Source organism: Chelonoidis abingdonii, chromosome 4 (assembly GCF_003597395.2).
Source record: "Chelonoidis abingdonii isolate Lonesome George chromosome 4, CheloAbing_2.0, whole genome shotgun sequence".
Taxonomy (NCBI): Eukaryota; Metazoa; Chordata; order Testudines; family Testudinidae; genus Chelonoidis; species Chelonoidis abingdonii.
The window spans coordinates 31,642,386-31,659,720 of NC_133772.1; the positions used below are offsets into that span (position 1 = coordinate 31,642,386).

A 17,335-nucleotide genomic window follows, 5' to 3' on the forward strand; every position below is an offset into this window, starting at 1 on the left:
CACTGTAAATTTCTTCCTTTGTATATGAATTTCCCTTGATTGTTGGGTCTCTATCTTTACTTTAGTTAGCATTTATGTTCTTGGAAGGTACATGTACGTACTGTCGCTGGTGTAGTGACAGACATGCTGTAGTTCAGCCTGCTGATCTATTCCAGTACCTTACTCAATACATCCTACCAAAATGAGGTCTCTCCAACAATGTTCAATTATCCACATATCAACCAGAGCTTAGCAAAGCAAGATTTCAGTTTGGCAATAAGGTAGACAGAGTGTGGAAGGAAGGCATTATCTGTGTCATCTAGTTATAGAGTTGTAGTGGAATTTTGTTGGCGCGTTATGATGTAACGAGATAGGGTTAAGGATGAATAGTAAGGACTCCAAGGAGAATGTCTGTGGGACTTCCAGGAGAATTAGTTGGTGAGGGCTATCCTATTGAATAGGTCATCTATATAGGTAGTAATTTAAATGTAGAGGAGAACATTGAAAGGAGAGTTACATTGAGCCAAGCGATTGGAGGGAAACATGATTTAAGGGGAATGGAACATGAGATTGCGAGCAAAGGTGTGCTATCGCTTCCTTTGTCCATATTTCTATTTCACGTAACCATCTACAGGAGCAGGACGATACGTGCCAGGTGTATCTTGCCAGTGTAGACAAAGCTTTAGTCATTGGTATGAATCTGAGCCCTTCTGGGGGCGGGGAGGTAGGAACTTGGTGGGGGAATGGGATTGTTTCTAACTGTGAGAGTTGCTGCCAGGGGCTGACCTCCAGCAGTGCCTCCAGCCCTGCTTGCGTGCTCCTGTGGCGGGGGGCTGACTGCAGCTGCTCCACCCAAGGGGGCTGAGCCAAGCCATTTTGCTTCGCTTCAGCCCGAGGCTGCTGCTGTGATGGCCCTGGGGCTGACAGCTGCTCCAGTCGGCACTGGAAGAAGTCATGGAATCTGTGAACTCTGTGAAACAATTGTATCCTTACCAATGACCTAGAGGGTGTAAAGCTCCATACCCCAATTCCATAAAGAAACCAATTCCCCACTGCATGGCTGCTTGAGTGCAGGCAGGGGACTGGATTAGATGACCTGTTTGAGTTCCCTTCCAGTCAGAACACTTCTGTGCTTCTATGGCTGTATTGCAAGTGGTGCCCAAGATGTGGAAGGCTCCCAGCCCCATTGAGGTACCTGCTCTCCCAGCACTGGGCTAGACTGGCTGAATGAAGAACAAATCAGTGAATGTCTCCGTATCCCATTCCAGTTCTTCTCTGCCTCCTGTCCCATTCTTAAAGCAGCCCCCAGGCATTGCTTTTGCAAAAGCTTAGACGTCCCTGAACTCTCACCCTTCCCTCTAGACGATGCCCCATTTTCAGGTCACAGCCAAGTGAAGGTGGAAATCTATGGACTTTGAGTGTTCTCCAAAAGTTCATTTAAGGACGTTTTGGAAGATCTTATCGGGAGGTTTTTACATTTCTTATCAGGGCTATTAATGCGATAAGGAAGCTCTGGGTGCTGTGTTTATAAGAAGCAGCACCCAGGCATTTCTCTACATTCAGCACTCATCACACTGGCTTGTGTGTCAGAAACATCATGAAGTGGCTTCTGCTCCTGAGTTTGTGGCGCTTCTCTCCAGTGCCGGGTGACCAAGTGAGTATTGGGGGACACACCCACTTTGGGCTGCTGAAACTTTCTTTCATAGCAATGTGTGATTATCAAAGGGGAGTGTCTGCACCTCTCTCATTCTCTTCTCTACTATCCATTGTCATGTATAGGCAGCAGCTGGGAATAACCCCTTAGCTTTGTGTTTGTAGCTGAGGAATGAGGAAGGAAGGTCTTGGGTTAAGGCACTGGAGTGGCATTTTGAGCGATCTGGGTTAATGCCTGGCTCTATCACAGACCCTCTGTGACCATGGGGCAAGGGACAGAGGTCTCTCTCCGGGGATCAGTCTCTGTGATAATATTAGTGTTTATTATTTGTAACATCTAGGACCCATAATCATGACCAGAACTCCATTGCGCTAGGCACTGGAAGCCTGTCCTTCCCTAAGTAGATAACTACTTCAGTAAGACATTAAGAGAAACAGAGATATCCAGACAGAGAGGGGACTACAAGTAAACATCAGTCCGCTTGATGGACAGTGGTCTCTGCACACCAGCAATCAAACTGTTGTTATGGGTTATTTTATAGGCATGACGACAAAAGGAGAGTTTCTAAGGAGGGATTCGGAAGAGGATAGTGAGGTAGTTTGCAGATGTTTATGGGGAGGACCTCCCAACGATAGGGGGCAGGTGGGAGAAAGCATGTAGGTTCTTGATTGAAAATTTACCAAGTTGGCAGTAGAGGCTGGCATCATGGGCCGATGGGAGATGGGCATCATTAGCTTGATTGAGAGGTAGGGTGGGATTGAGTGCGAGGGCCTTGGAAGCAAGACAAGCAGCTTATGTCTGATATCATGGAGCAGGGGAGCCAGTGGAGGCACCCAAAGAGAGGAGTGCCGTGTTCAAAGTGACTTGCTAGGAAGATTATCTTTGCCAAGCAATGTTCTGAATGGACATGAATGGGGCAAACGGCATTTGTCAAGGACAGGGAGAAGAATGTTGCAGCAATTGAGACGTGAAAGGAGGAGAGTTGGGAAGAGAGCTAGAGCTGCAGTGAAGGGATAGGAAGACTGCATCTCAGGAGTTTATGCAAGAAGATTTTGCAAGATTTCGACATAGCCTGGATGTGAGGAGCTAGAAAAAGTTGTTTCACATGTTTTGGGATTGGCTTTCTTGGTAGGAACCAATCCCTGTGCAGCATTCTCTATCCACCCATGGTGTGACTTACTCTCTTTATGTTCCCGCATCTTATCTCGTCCACTGTTATTCTGTCCTTTGTAAATGATATTCCCTTGATGTTTCTCTGCCTTATCTTGGCTAGTTCAGCCATTCTTTACTTACTCTCCTGGCTTAACACTCATTTACCTGTCCGTCAAGATTTCTGTTTGGACAGAAGGAGACAGGTCTGGAGGAGGAAAGACAGATCTTGTGAGTCATCAGTATAGAGGTTGTTAGTGGAATTTGTGTTTGCGGATGAGATTACACAGAGATAAGAGGTAGAAGCAGAATAGAAGGGGCCCAAGGAGAGAGTCCTGTGGGGACTCCACAGAATGTTGGATAGGCCTATCCTCTGAAGGCATCAAAGGAGTAATTACAGATGTAGGAGGAGAACCCATGAAAGGAGAGACATGGAAGCCAAAGAGGAGAACATAATTTCAAGTAGAATGGCTATGGTTTCACGGGAGTCAAGGTGGTGGCTAATCCTTCCTTTGTCCATCTTGTCTATTTCAACAGTAACCTCTACAGGGCGGGACAGTACAGGGGCAGGGACAGTACAGCACCGCAGAGACGTAGGAGCCGTCTCTCTTCTAGTACATATAGGCTGGGATTTTCCAAGAATCCTATGGGAATTATGTGCCCAACTCTCATTGACTTGCAGTGCACTGGGCACCCAACTCCTTTACACTCCTTTGATAATCCTAGTGTAATAAGGGGTCTCAGTGCAATGTAAAAGCTGGATCGCACTGTCGGCTCTGAACAAAAGGCTTGTCTATTGTTTATTTGTTATTGAGCGGTCTCTCTCCCTACCCTTGTTGATTAGGGTCCCCCTGAAGAAGGGGAAATCCCTGAGGCAGAACCTTAAGGAACATGGCTTGCTGGAGGATTTCCTGAAGAAAAACCCTTACAATCCGGCCTCCAAGTATATTCCCAGGCTGGCCAACGAGGCTGCCACCGAGTCCCTAACAAACTACATGGACGTGAGTATGGCAGGAGAGCAGGTCTTGTAGCCTTCCCCTCCTCATCAAAGCTTCCCACTCCTTTGCCAACAGCTGATCTCTCCTCCTCCCAAAAGTGTCCCAACCCCACTCCCCCACCCATGTGCTTCCAACCAAGCTCCCATCTTGCATCAGCCAAGAACCTGTGCTGGGCCACCCAGCCCCCAACTCTCATTGGATGACATTAAGAAGAGCATTGGGAATAGCACTCTCGAGGTCTGCTGGCTGCCTTCTTCTAATCATGCTCTTCCACATACTGAGATTCAGTCATCTGAGGCTAAATAATTGTGTGCATTTGATCGCCTGTGGCTATTGGATGCCAGGAGTTGCTAGGAGCCATGCTGGGCAAAGTGATGGCAGAGAAACACCAGCTCAGGCTGAGTCTTTAGCAAGGACACTGTAGCCCAGACCCTCCGCTGGTGGAGCTAAGCCAGTTTACTCCAGGTGATGATCTAGCTCTTGGATGGCAAGGGTTTCCTCTTTTTCCATTGTTTTTTCTCCTGCTTTGACAGGTTGAGTATTATGGAACCATCTCAATTGGTACGCCCGCTCAGGATTTCACTGTCATTTTCGACACCGGTTCCTCCAACCTGTGGGTGCCCTCCGTGTACTGCTCCAGTGAAGCCTGCAGTAAGTCACCTGCAACGTCTCTTGCCTTGACATTCCAACTTGGCGGGTTGATTGAAATCATAGAGATTTACATTAGCAAAGAGGAACCTTAAAGGAAATAATTGATTTTAATTATTTTTCTAAAGGAAATTGATTCTCACTGATTTGTTACCACTATAAACAGCTTGACTTGCAACTATATATTTACATTACATTTGGTACTTCCTTTAGGAAATCAGGGGGTTACACTATGTCAACACACATATATTTAAGCAATTAAAATAGCTTTATATACACACATTCAAATTCTTACTTTGTTCATTTCTTAGTTATTTTAGAAAATGGTGAAGGAGGCTGGTGCGAAGGAGGCGTTTCTTATTACATGACCCCTGAACATGTATTAGTTTTTGTTTTATTACGGTGCTCAATTTGGATGGAAATAGTGTTATCTGTAGTCAGTGAATTGAACTATTTTTTCTGACCAGTTGTCCTTCAAGATTTTAAAACTTGTAGAGCTCATCCTCTTGCACCTAGCTTTTATTCAGAGATTAGAAGAGGAAAACCAGTCGTTCCCACTTTTCCCAATTCCAATCGCGTTTCTTATGTTGGAATGAAACAAGTCCATGACCTCAAACCAGTTAATAAACTGACCTGAAGAAAGTATTCCTCTCTGCACCTGCAGAGAGGCTACTGCTATCTAAAAAGCTCGTTTAGCACTGAAACAAAGGAAACTCTGGTTCCAGGTGCAGAGTGAGTGAAATCTTCTTGTTCTCTTGACTTTCTTTAAAGCCACTGCTTAATAATAACCTTTGTATTGAATTTAAATGATTTTAGTAGATTTTAGTAACTTTAGGCCTTACCATATGTTTGTCAGAATTTCAAAGTTAAACTTTAACTAGGTTTATTTTAAAAAAAGAAAAATATACTCACATTTTAGAGCATCAGATTTTACTTTTATCATCGATTTTTATTCACCCAGAAAGCCAGAGAGCAGCAGGTCTCCCTCCATTGTCGCTCCACATACCTACACAGTGTCAGAGGTGGAACGGGCCCTAGTAAGACAAGAAGCTAGATCCACAAAGGCACTCAGGTGTGGCAATGCTGAGTACTGCAATGCGTGAATCTTAGGCACCCTGGTCCCACCAAGGAATTCACCGTCGCACTAGTCACCCAGGCTCTCCATACAACACATGGGGAGAGTTACAAGTGTCAGTCTGTGACCATCTGACTCTTCTGTACTTGCAGCAAAACCATAATCGCTTCAACCCATCAGACTCCTCCACCTACGAGGCCACCAGCCAGACCCTCTCCATCCAGTATGGCACTGGCAGCATGACTGGAATCCTGGGCTATGACACCGTCCAGGTAAATCAGAAGAAATGATCAAAGCCCCTGGAGCAGACATGGTGAAAATTAGGAGTTAGAAGGACAGGACGCATCTGGGAAGCTAAAACAGAGTATGTGTGTGAACTGGGAGAAGGAGGATAGAAAAAGGGAAGAAAATAGGCAAGGAGACAATTCACAGAATATGCTCAGATGGGGGAGAGACCACAGTGCAGGGCACACCAGCTCTGAGAAGTCCCCAGGCCATCAGGACCCTGAGGTAGGCTTGGCAGTTTCTCTCAGGGTGCAGGGTGTGTCTGATTGTCCCATCTCTCTCCCAAGGTTGGAGGCATTGACGACACCAACCAGATCTTTGGTCTGAGTGAAACTGAGCCCGGCTCCTTTTTTTTACTACGCCCCCTTTGATGGGATCCTGGGTCTGGCCTTCCCCAGTATCTCCTCTTCTGGAGCCACCCCCGTCTTTGACAACATGATGAATGAGGGTTTGGTGTCCCAGGACCTCTTCTCTGTCTACCTGAGCTCGTAAGTCAGGGCTGGAAACACCCATCTGCTCTAGTGAGATTCCTAGGATATCAGGCTTGGAAGGGACCTCAGGAGATCATCTAGTCAAGCCCCTGCTGAAAGCAGAACCAATCCCAGACAGATATTTACCCCTTTCCCTAAATGGCCCCCTCAAAGATAGAACTCACAACCCTGAGTTTAGCAGGCCAATGCTCAAACCACTGAGCTACCCCTCCCCACAAGATTCATGTTTCTATAGTGCCTCTCACAATGAGTGATCCCTGCAACCTTTGCATCAGAATTCCCCAAAGTAGCCACCTCCGGGTGGACATGGCCACTGTTCATTGCTAGTGGGAGCAGAAAATAAACACTAGGGCATTGGTATTAACCTGACTCTTGGGAGAAGAGTTCCCCCTAACATATCAGCCAAATGATACCCTGGCTCATCACCTTCTAGCACAAGCTGAACCATCTGCTCAGTACTGACTCTGAAGGAAGACAAGCACCTATTGAGTGACTGACACCACTGCCTCCAACACCTGGGCCTTTGCTCGGTGGTCTCCCATCCACATATTGGCCAGGCCCAAATATGCTTATCTTTTGAAATCTAGGAAGGGAAAGCCCAAAGTAATATCAAAGCAGGGGGTGAGGCGCGCCTCTCATCCAACCATCCTGTCCTATCTCTGCTACTAGATACTGATGTGCCCAGCTCTGACTCTACCCCAGCTCTCCCCAGCTGTGCTCCTTCTCTAACAGCTGGAGCATTTGCTATTGTCTCCTTAGCCAACCATCATACATCCTCCTTGACTCTCCTCTCTCCTTCTCCAGTGATGAGCAGAGCGGGAGCTTCGTGATGTTCGGCGGCATCGACTCATCTTACTACTCTGGGAGCCTCAACTGGATCGCTCTCTCTGCTGAGACTTACTGGGAAATCACCATGGACAGGTATCACTCACCTCTCGGTATTTCCCCTTTGAAAATGTGACTTTGAAAAGACAGGCAAAAGGAGAGGCATGTGGGAGCCGGGGGAAGCTCAAGCTTAGAGTCTAGACAAGATGAGAGACAAGGTGGAGTTATAGGAAAGGGGCTCACCAGTGAGACAGTTAGATGAGTGGTTCTCCACCTCGCCCATACCAGGACCCAGCGATGACCTGTGTCTGCCACTAGGAGGGGGGCAGGGTAAGGGCAGCACCTCCTCCCCCCCCCCCCGGCATCCCCTTTGCCAGGACCCCTCTCTCCTCTGTTTAGCAATAAAGAAAAGGGCAGGGTGGTCATGATCCCTTGAAGGTGTTTGTGACCCCCAGGGTAGATGGGTCCCAGTCCCAGAAGGTTGTAGGATGAGGAGTGATGGGCAATAGCCAAGGAAGGAGAGGTGAAGGCTGAAACATCAGGGGAAAGTTTCTGGCAGTCAGCAAGACTCGCCCTCCAGGCCTCTCACTGCTGACTCATGGGCTGAGTGGGAATGAGATGGGAAGTGTTCCTGGGGATGTTCCCTGACTCTCTCTCTCTTGCAGTGTCACCATGAATGGAGAGACCATCGCTTGCTCTGGTGGCTGCCAAGCTATCATTGACACTGGCACTTCTCTGCTGGCTGGGCCCTCTACTGGCATCTCCAGCATCAACTCCTACATTGGTGCCAGCGATGGCTCGGTAAGGGCAGGGAGGAAGGACAGATACTTCTAGAGGTGTCTGCTACACACAGATGTGATGCTCCATCTCTCTCATTGGGGAACCTGCTGCCAAGACATGTCTAACCTTTTCTCCATGTGTTGCCTTCGTCCCTACAGATCAGCTGCAGTGCCATGAGCAGCCTGCCCGACATCGTCTTCACCATCAACGACATCGAGTTCCCTGTGCCAGCCAGTGCCTACATCATTGATGTGAGTATCCTGCTCAGAAATCTGCCTCGGGGCCTCTTAGCCAGGGCTTGTGCCTGAGGCCATTGCGCTGAGTGTGCTGGCGGCATTTCCCTTGCACAGCCGGCATGAGCCTGCAGGAGCATCACTGAGACGCAGCTCAGAGTCTGTCCCAGTATGAGTGTGGGGCGGCAGAGAGCTCTTCCCCAAAGGGTCCAGGGGAGGGATGTTTGAGATCAAGGCAGGCCACAGTGAAAGTGACATACCGGAAGAGCAGTGAGGCAGCCTGTAGAACTCGCCACTGCAGGAAATCACCAGGGTGGGAGCTTTACTGGGTTAGGAGAGAATTATATGAGCAGCTACCCCAGCTAGGAGGTGAGATCAAGAGAGATCACTGCCTCGCGTTCCAGGGCCTGGGCATTTGGGCATCAGGAAGGAGTTTTCCTCCCCTGTGATAAAAGTTTGCTCCCATCTGTGGAGGAACAGGCAAGCTGCTTTAACAGCACACAACACCATCAGCTGGTAGCAGGCAGTGAGGAAGCTGAAATCCGCTTATAATCACAGCAGGATTTCTGGTGGCAGAATGTAATCGCTCCCTTTGGAATCTGGCCAGGAGCCTGGAGAGAGCACGCTTTGCCTCCCCAAGGGTTGTGTCATGAACAGAAGTGGTCAGGACCTTGCTTCTCTTCCCAGTTGACAGACTGCACCCCTTAGGCTCAGGCTGAGGCACTGGGGCTGTTCTGAGACCCAGATCCACAAAGTTAGCTCACTGGGAGTTACGCATGTAAATAGCACCAAAAATTGGGGCCCAACTCACCAGTGTCACTGCCTGCAGCCCATAGAGGTCTCCTATTGAAGCCCTACCCAGCCTAATGCTACTTGGTTTTAGAGCTCTGAGATCCCAGCCCAAGACAGTAAGAGGCACCAGCAGGCCCTACAGGATGATAACTCACTGAAGTTCCAGCCCAATAATTACCATGTCCCCTTTTCCCCTGTGCAGGAGTCAGGCTCTTGTACCTCTGGCTTTGAAAGTATGGATGTCGATGGGCTCTGGATCCTCGGAGACGTCTTCATCCGCCAGTACTATGTTGTCTTCGACAGGGCCAACAACAAGGTGGGCCTGGCCTCTTTGGCATGAATACAGTACTGTCCCCAGGACCCTCCCATGGAACACTGATCCCGGAGAGTTTCCGTTTCTCTAGAACCCCAACACCGCGTATCGATCTAGTGACCCTCCACCCCACACTCACCCTCTATCCTGTAATCTTACCCCCAGTAGAATAAAGGAATCAAAGAGCATTTGAGTGAATTGTTTCTCTTTGATGAGGTTTAGGATTGGATCCATCTGTTATTCATTTTCTGACCATTGGCTGTTACGGCCACAGCTACCTGCCTATGAGTACCAGCAACAACTTTTTAACAGCTGTTGCATCTACTGGTCTGTAAGGACCCGGGGTTGCAGTTTATTAGCGGTGCTCCACCTACCCGCCATTGTTCTGAAAGGCACATGTCTTTTCCAGGTGTTGCCTTGAATGGGAACTCCGAGAGTCCATTATGACCATAAGAATAAATGGTAGTCGCTGATCCCAATCCTTACTCTGCTGGTTTACTATTTTTTAAAAAGCTTTTTAAGAGTGAGGTTAGCCCCTTCTAACTAGCCCTGAACTTGGAGGTGTCCTGCTATATGCAATTTCTTCTTAATTTGAATGGCTTGACAAAGCCTGTTAGTAGTATTCTTGATGAAATGGGTCCTTGGTCCAAATCAATTTTTTTGGAATACCCCACCTGGTTATTACCGGCTCAATCAGCACAGGGGCTGTTGTCTGGGCTGTGCTGTTTTTGGGTGAGGATTGGTTTACTCCGCTTTGTAAACAGAATGAACAATTACTAAACAATACTGACTACCCCTGGCTTTTCTTGCTAAAGGGTCAATGTAATTAAATTGTAAAGGAGCCCAAGGCCCCTCTATTCTCTGGTGTTTTAGAGGCTTTTGGATTATTTTCAAATTAACATTATTGGCTGTACAGGACAGACAGTTATTTACAAACTATTTCATATTGCTGCTTATATTTGGCACCAGCCAGGTGCTTGCAATGTCACTAAAGATTTCTTTTACTCTCAAATGCCCCTTCTCATGGGCTAGGAAATTAATTCTGTTTTTAATGCTGTGGGTACCACCCAAACTACCTTTGTGTGTTTTGTTTGAGTGGCTAGGATTAATTTGGATGTCTGCTGCCACACTGTCCATTTTCTGAATTTTGTTTGCCATGGTCTCTGCTCGACTGGGGTCCTGCTTTGAAGAGTGATTAAAATCTATTTATTTAGGGGTTTTTTGTTGCTGCTGATATAGGGGCTATGCCTTTTTTGGTTGCCCTAAGGTTCCTTTTTTATTAGGAGTAAACCCTCTTTCTACTTTAGTTAAGGGCATAAGCCATAGGATGGAGCCCTGTTCTGTGGTGCTGACTTAGTACCGCTCCCCATTCCATTTCCGTAGTTGCCAGTTGTAGCACAAATGGCTGTCCCAGCCGGAATATGCTAACACTGGAGCCTGAACTAAGGCCTGCATGAACTGGATCCTGGCTTCCTGCCGCAAATGGACCCTGTTTCCTTTCACCCCCTTCTTTAACAACTTATGCAGCGGGGCTGCCCTTTTTTGAAAAACCCTTCATAACATTTTGGGAAAATTAACCATTCCAACAGAAAGGATTTAAGAAGCTGTGACATCTGTGGGAGCTGGTAATTTATAACTCAGCTCTTCTTTTTTGTTGATTAGGGGAGCACCTTCCTGTCCCAAGTCCCTTCAAGATAATTTACTTGTTGGGAACACAACTGGGGCTTTTTGCGCTTTTGTTTTTGATGAACTCAGCTTCCTGAATTTTTTGTAACGCCCTATTTAATACTTTCCATTTTTTGTTGTTTGAGTGCAAATTAGGATATTATTTACATAAGAAATTACACTGGGTTTTCTTTTATTTTACATTTTAACTACATGGGCATGACAAACGATAGGGCTTTGGTCCAGCTCATGGGGACCCTGGCAAAACACAACTGATTTCCTTGAAAGGTAAAACCAAATTTGTAATAGCTGTCTTTGATGTAAAGGGATAGCAAAGAAAGCATCGGCCAAATTCAAAACTGAAAACCACTGGCCCCCGCCTAGGCTGGAGGTTATTTATCTTTTGCTACGTAGCCCACTATGGGGGCCATGAGTGTGTCACCCGATTAAGGGGGCAAAAATCAACTACCCGCCTTCGATCTTGCTATGACTTTTAAGGACCGGCCAGAGGACAGCATTACTGAGACTTGACTGTTCCACTAAAACCATTGGCCTAAAAGCCCATCAATTGGGAGGGATTAGCTTGGCTTCTGCCTTTTTTGATAGCTGCACTGTTCCCTGGGGTGGGGATTGGGATCTGTGACTAGGGTTGTTGCCTCAACTTTATCACTTCTATTTTATTTTTTGGCCTACATCTCCCAGTGATTTTTGCAATTGTTAGAATTTCAGGATTTCACGTTGGCCACTTTAGCTCTTTAGATGCCTTAAGGGCTGTTACTCAGGAGCTTGCCAAAATTTTTACTGGCTTTTAGGATGGCTACCAGGAGGCATTTTTCATAGAACCCTGTTAGCAAAATTAATTAACGTTTTAAATTTTGTTAAGACATTTTTTAAAATCCACTTTTTAGATTTATTAAGCTAAATCTGAATTGCCTTTATGTATGTAAGTATTTATTTATTAATTTATGTAACTGCTACAAATATTTTTTGCAAAGAGGAACAGTACTTTTTGCCTTACTGAACACCTGTTACGGGCTTCATTCCAGCACCAGGGGGGCCAAACGGGTTTTTATTTTGGGTACTACTCAGAGAATATGTGGCACGTGGATTTAAGAAGAAATTTTGTCCAAAACACCCCTCCTTCAAACTTCACACAAACCGTGAACCCCCTCCACCCATCGGTGTCCAAATGTGCCATTACTGTGGGTGCTGTAGGTACAGAGCCTCCCTACAGGGAGGCAACAGGTGATGGCAGTAGTGGTGCACTGGGGTTTTCCCTCCCTGCTCAGCCAGCCTTAACAGCCGGGGAGCAAGGTATTTGGAAAAAGTTTGTTAGGATAGCTTTAGAGAACTGTTTTTACAGTATATTTTATTATTTAGTTTTTCATAATTAATTTTATAAAACACACAGGTTTATAGTGATTTCCTATTGGGGCATTGCCTTTTTTTAATTTAAATTACCTATTGATTAATAAACATTTGTAACCCATTTAAATTATAATGAGCTCTCACATGAAAGGTGCTTACATTTAAGTTTTATTTACTTTTTTTTAATATTTAATTAAAAAAAATTAATTAGCAAAAAACTGCACAACCTAGAGCTAGTTTTTAACCTCATAAACTTTAAGTTCAGGAGGGACCATTATAATCATCTAGTCTGACCTCCTGCACAATGCAGGCCACAGAATTTTCACCCACTCACCTCTGTAACAAACCCCTAACCTATGTCTGAGTTATTGAAGTCCTCCAATTGTGGGTTTGAAGACCTCAAGATGCAGAGAATCCTCCAGCAAGTGACCCTGTGCCCCATGCTGCAGAGGAAGGCAAAAAACCTCCAGGGGCCTCTGCCAATCTTCCCTAGAGGAAAATTCCTTCCCCAATCCAAATACGGCAACTCTGAGCATGTGGGCAAGACTCACCAGTCAGCACTCAGGAATGAATTCTCTGTAGTAACTCAGATCCCACCCCATCTAAAAACATCCCATCACAGACCACTGGGCACACTTACCTGATGATAATCAAAAATCAGTTGCCAAATTAATTGCCAAATTAGGAACTATTCATCATACCATCCCCTCCATAAACTTATCAAGCTTAGTCTTAAAGCCAGATATGTCTTTTACCCCCACTGCTCCCCTTGGAAGTCTGTTCCAGAATTTCACTCCTCTAATGGTTAGAAACCTTTGTCTAATTTCAAGTCTAAACTTCCTAGTGTCCAGTTTATATCCATTTGTTCTTGTGGTCCACATTGGAACTAAGCTTAAATAAATTCCTCTCTCTTCCCTAATAATTTATCCCTCTGATATATTTTATAAAGAGCAATCAGATCCCCCCCTCAACCTTCTTTTGTTAGGCAAACAAGCCAGGTTCTTTGAGTCTCATAGACTATTAGGGTTAGAAGGGACCTCAGGAGATCATCTAGTCCAACCCCTGCTCAAAGTAGGACCAATCCCCAAATGCCCCCTCAAGGATTGAATTCACAAGCCTGGCTTTAGCAGGCCAATGCTCAAACCAATGGAGCTATCCCTCCCCCATAAGATAGGTATTTTCATAGTATAAGTTTCCCATTCCTCGGATCATCCTAGTCTTCCTCTGTATACTGTTCCAGTTTGAAACTTCATCCTCTTAAGATGGGAGACCAGAACTGCATCCTAACAGTATTCCAGATGAGGTCTCACCAGAGTTTTGTACTATGGTATACAAACAACCTCATTATCTCTACTGGAAAATACCTCGGTGGCATCCTAAAACCGCATTAGATTTTTATGGCATACGCATGTGACAGCTCGTCACACCTGTGATCAACCAATACTCGAGGTCCTTCTCCTCCTCTGTTACTTCCAACTGATGTGTCCCCAATTTATAACTAAAATTCTTGTCATTACTCCCTGAATGCATGACCTTGCACTTTTCATTATTAAATTTCATCCTATTACTATTACTCCAGTTTACAAGGTGCATCCAGATCTTCCTGTATGATATCCCAGTCCTTCTCTGTGTTAACAATACCTCCAGCTTTGTGTCATCCACAAACTTTATCAGCACATTCCACTTGTTGTGGCTAAGGTCGGTAATAAAAGTTTAAATATAGATTGGTCCGCAAACCAATCCCTGAGGAACTCCACTAGTAACCTCCTTTCCAGCCTGACAATTTCACCTTTCAGTATGACCCATTGTAGTCTCCTCCCTTTAACCAGTTCCTTATCCACCCTTACAATTTTCATATTGATCCCCATCTTTTCCAATTATATAATAATTCCGGCATGTGGAACCGGCATATCAAATGCCTCATTGAAATCGAGGTAATTAGATCCACTGCATTTCCTTTGTCTAAAAAATCTGTACCTTCTCAAAGAAGGAGATCAGGTTGGTTTGGCACGATATACCTTTTTGTAAAACCATGTTGTATTTTTGTCCAATTACCCTTGACCTCAATGTCCTTAACTAACTTTCTCCTTCAAAATTTTTTCCAAGACCTTACATACTACAAATGTCAAACTAACAGGTCTATAGTTACTCGATCACTTTTTTTGCCTTTCTTCAAAATAGGAACTATGTTTAGCAATTCTCCAGTCCTACGGTACAGCCCCTGCGTTTACTGATTCATTAAAATTAATTCTTGCTAATGGGTTTGCAATTTCATGTGCCCAGTTCCTTTAATATTCTTGGATGAAGATTCTCTAGGCCCCTTGATTTTAGTCCCATTAAGCTGTTGAGTTTGGCTTCTACCTTGGATGTGGCAATATAGCTACCTCCATAGCCTCATTCCATTTGTCATCCTACCATATATCCCTAAGCTCCTCATTAGCCTCATTAAAGACTGAGGCAAATAGTATTTGTTTAGATATTGGGCCATGCCCAGATTATCCTTAACCTTCATTCCATCCTCAGCGTTTACTCGAACCAAGGTTGTCCCCTACAACCATTTCTTCTATGAGGTCCTCACTACTCACCAAAATCAAATCTAAGGATGGCATCCCCTCTTGCTGGTTCTTCAACTACTTGGTGAAGGAATCCATCAGCTGTCATATCCAGAAAAATCTGAGCCCTATTATTATTACTACGCACTTGTCCTCCAGTCTATAGCTGGGAAGTTAAAATCTCCCATGATCACACAATTCCCATTAGTGTTACTTCATCTAAAACATTAAAGAGGTCTCTATCCATATCCTAATCAGATCCTGGCGGTCTGGAGCACACCCCCAAGCACTTTCTCAGGGAGGCTCTAGTAGCTTTCTTTCCCAGTGTGATTTTTGCCCAGACAGACTCTGTCTTAGCCATTTCACCATCACTTCTTATTTCTTTACAGTTCACTCTCAATCATTGATATACAATGCTACTTTCCACCTTTGCCTCTCTTTCTGTCTTTCCTAAACAGCACATACCCTTCAAATACCTGTACTCCAGTCATGACTACTATTTCCACCATGTTTGTGTTATCCCTACAATATCCGCTTCGCTTCCTGCACCAGTAGCTCTAGTTTCTCCATTTTGTTACCTAGGCTCCTCGCATTAGTTTACAGACATCTTAATTTTTGCCGTTTGGTTTCACTGACATTCTTTACCTGGTTAGGCACAGACATTCTACCACCAGTATATCACCAAGTTAGACAAGCATCTATACTACCCTTCCTCTTTTATGTCCATTCTCCTGCCACGGCTGCATCCTCTCTTACTTTGTTTTCTTCCCTCTCAATGCTGAATTCTGGCTTGGAGATTACCTGGACATCTCCCAACCATCTCCCCAAATTCCTAATTTAAAAGCTCTCTTAATCAGTTGTGTCACAAAATACAAAATACAAAAACCATTTTTAAAATTATTTTAATTAACCCTTAACTATAGAGAGCGTATTTATTTCATTAAGTTATAATAGCTAACCGCACACAATATAATTGCAATTAGCTTCATTCAATTTTAATTTTAATCTGCCGCAACAGTACGCTGAGTCTTTATGACTGTGACATAGAGGCAGGGGCAGCTCCAGGCACTAGCACGACAAGCGCGTGCCTGGGGTGGTTAGCCAGGGGGTGCGCTCTGCCGGTCGCGCCAGGTGGCAGGCAGGCTGCCTTCAGTGGCATGCCCGTGGAGGGTCCACTGGTCCCGCGGCTCTGGCAGTGACCTCCTGCAGGCCATGCGGCCGAATCCGCGGGACTGAGGACTCCCGCGAGTGCAAGCCGCCAAAGGCAGCCTGCCTGCAGTGCTTAGGGTGGCAAAATACCTAGAGCCGCCCCTTCATGGAGGAAAGCGGAAGGGTCTGATTCACAGCTGTTCTGACAGCTTTATTCACACCGGTAATAGTAATGTTTGATTCAAAAGCTGATGGCCTGACTTGGTTTATGAGGCCTTCTACACCTAGCGGAGTAACAAGAAGCTGTAGTGTAAGACACACAATCTCACTTCTCCTCCCATTATTACCTATGTTTACGCTATTAGCCTGAGGCTCAGGATGCCTAGGTTCAATTCCTGGCTGCGTCACAAATGTCCTGTGGGATCTTGGGCAAGTCACTTTCCTTCTTTGTCCTGCACTTCTCCATCTGTACAATGAGGCCAATGATTCTCCCTTTGTCTGTTCAGCTTGGAAGCTCTTCAGAACAGATGCTGCCTCTCACTACATGCAGTGTAAGTGCCTAGCACAAGGGGATTTTGATTGCAGCCTCTGGCATTACTCCAGTACAAATAATAACTCACGGAGTCCATGCAGAACATCTCCTAGCTGATGGCAGGAACTGCCTCCATGACCAGGGCAGGCAGCAGGGAGGGCAGCATCCTGTGGGTGAGAGAAACTGTATCTTTCAATGGTTTAGTTCTCTTACAGCAGCTGGTGAAGTGGAGAGCAATAGCTTGTGTAGCAAGCGTTAACAAAACCTAGTGTCAATACGCTCAAACGGAGGAGGCAGCTTTGACTTTAATCCCTGTTAGTAAAGAATTTCTTGTTGTTATATGTATAAGAGGGCAGTGTGAGTTGAAACTGACTATAAACCACCGATTGCCAAAAGGGGTTTGGCAGATACCCCCCGTGAGAACACAGAGAATTTTCTCATTGACAATTGTATGGTTTGCAAATCGAATACAAACCTGGGAGAGATTTCATGGTTGTGGACATGCTCTTGAGAGCATAGGATCAGAGTGCAGTGGAGCAAAGTCCAGAGTTTGATATTGTATAAGTCAATCTGATTTTAAAAAGATCCCTGTCTTGTCTCAGTGGTATGAGGAATCTGATTGCTTAGAGCTAGTGCGCAGGATGAGTTGCTGCAGAACGTGATTAAGGCTATCAGCATGGGGTGGCCACAACTGAGTTTCCAGCCATACGACCAATTCAGGAGTAGCTCTCGGTGCTGGATGGTCTTTTCTTTAAAGGCATCAGAGTGGTGCCCGGTAACATATTATAGAAAAAAAGGTCAGTTAGGGACTGGAAAATCTAAGAGAAGGGCTAGAGACATTTATACT

General features: G+C 45.5%; 1 protein-coding gene across 1 annotated transcript; it reads left to right on the plus strand.

The window, feature by feature from the left end:
• The first annotated feature begins 543 nt into the window (after window positions 1–543).
• LOC116830635 (pepsin A-like) lies at window positions 544–9,249 on the plus strand. Its single transcript, XM_075065824.1, is given in 12 exon segments — window positions 544–599; window positions 1,570–1,615; window positions 1,617–1,633; window positions 3,627–3,783; window positions 4,314–4,442; window positions 5,656–5,775; window positions 6,076–6,135; window positions 6,137–6,276; window positions 7,084–7,200; window positions 7,770–7,905; window positions 8,043–8,135; window positions 9,112–9,249. Coding segments are annotated over 12 exon segments (1,209 nt in total).
• The last annotated feature ends 8,086 nt before the right edge of the window (window positions 9,250–17,335 follow it).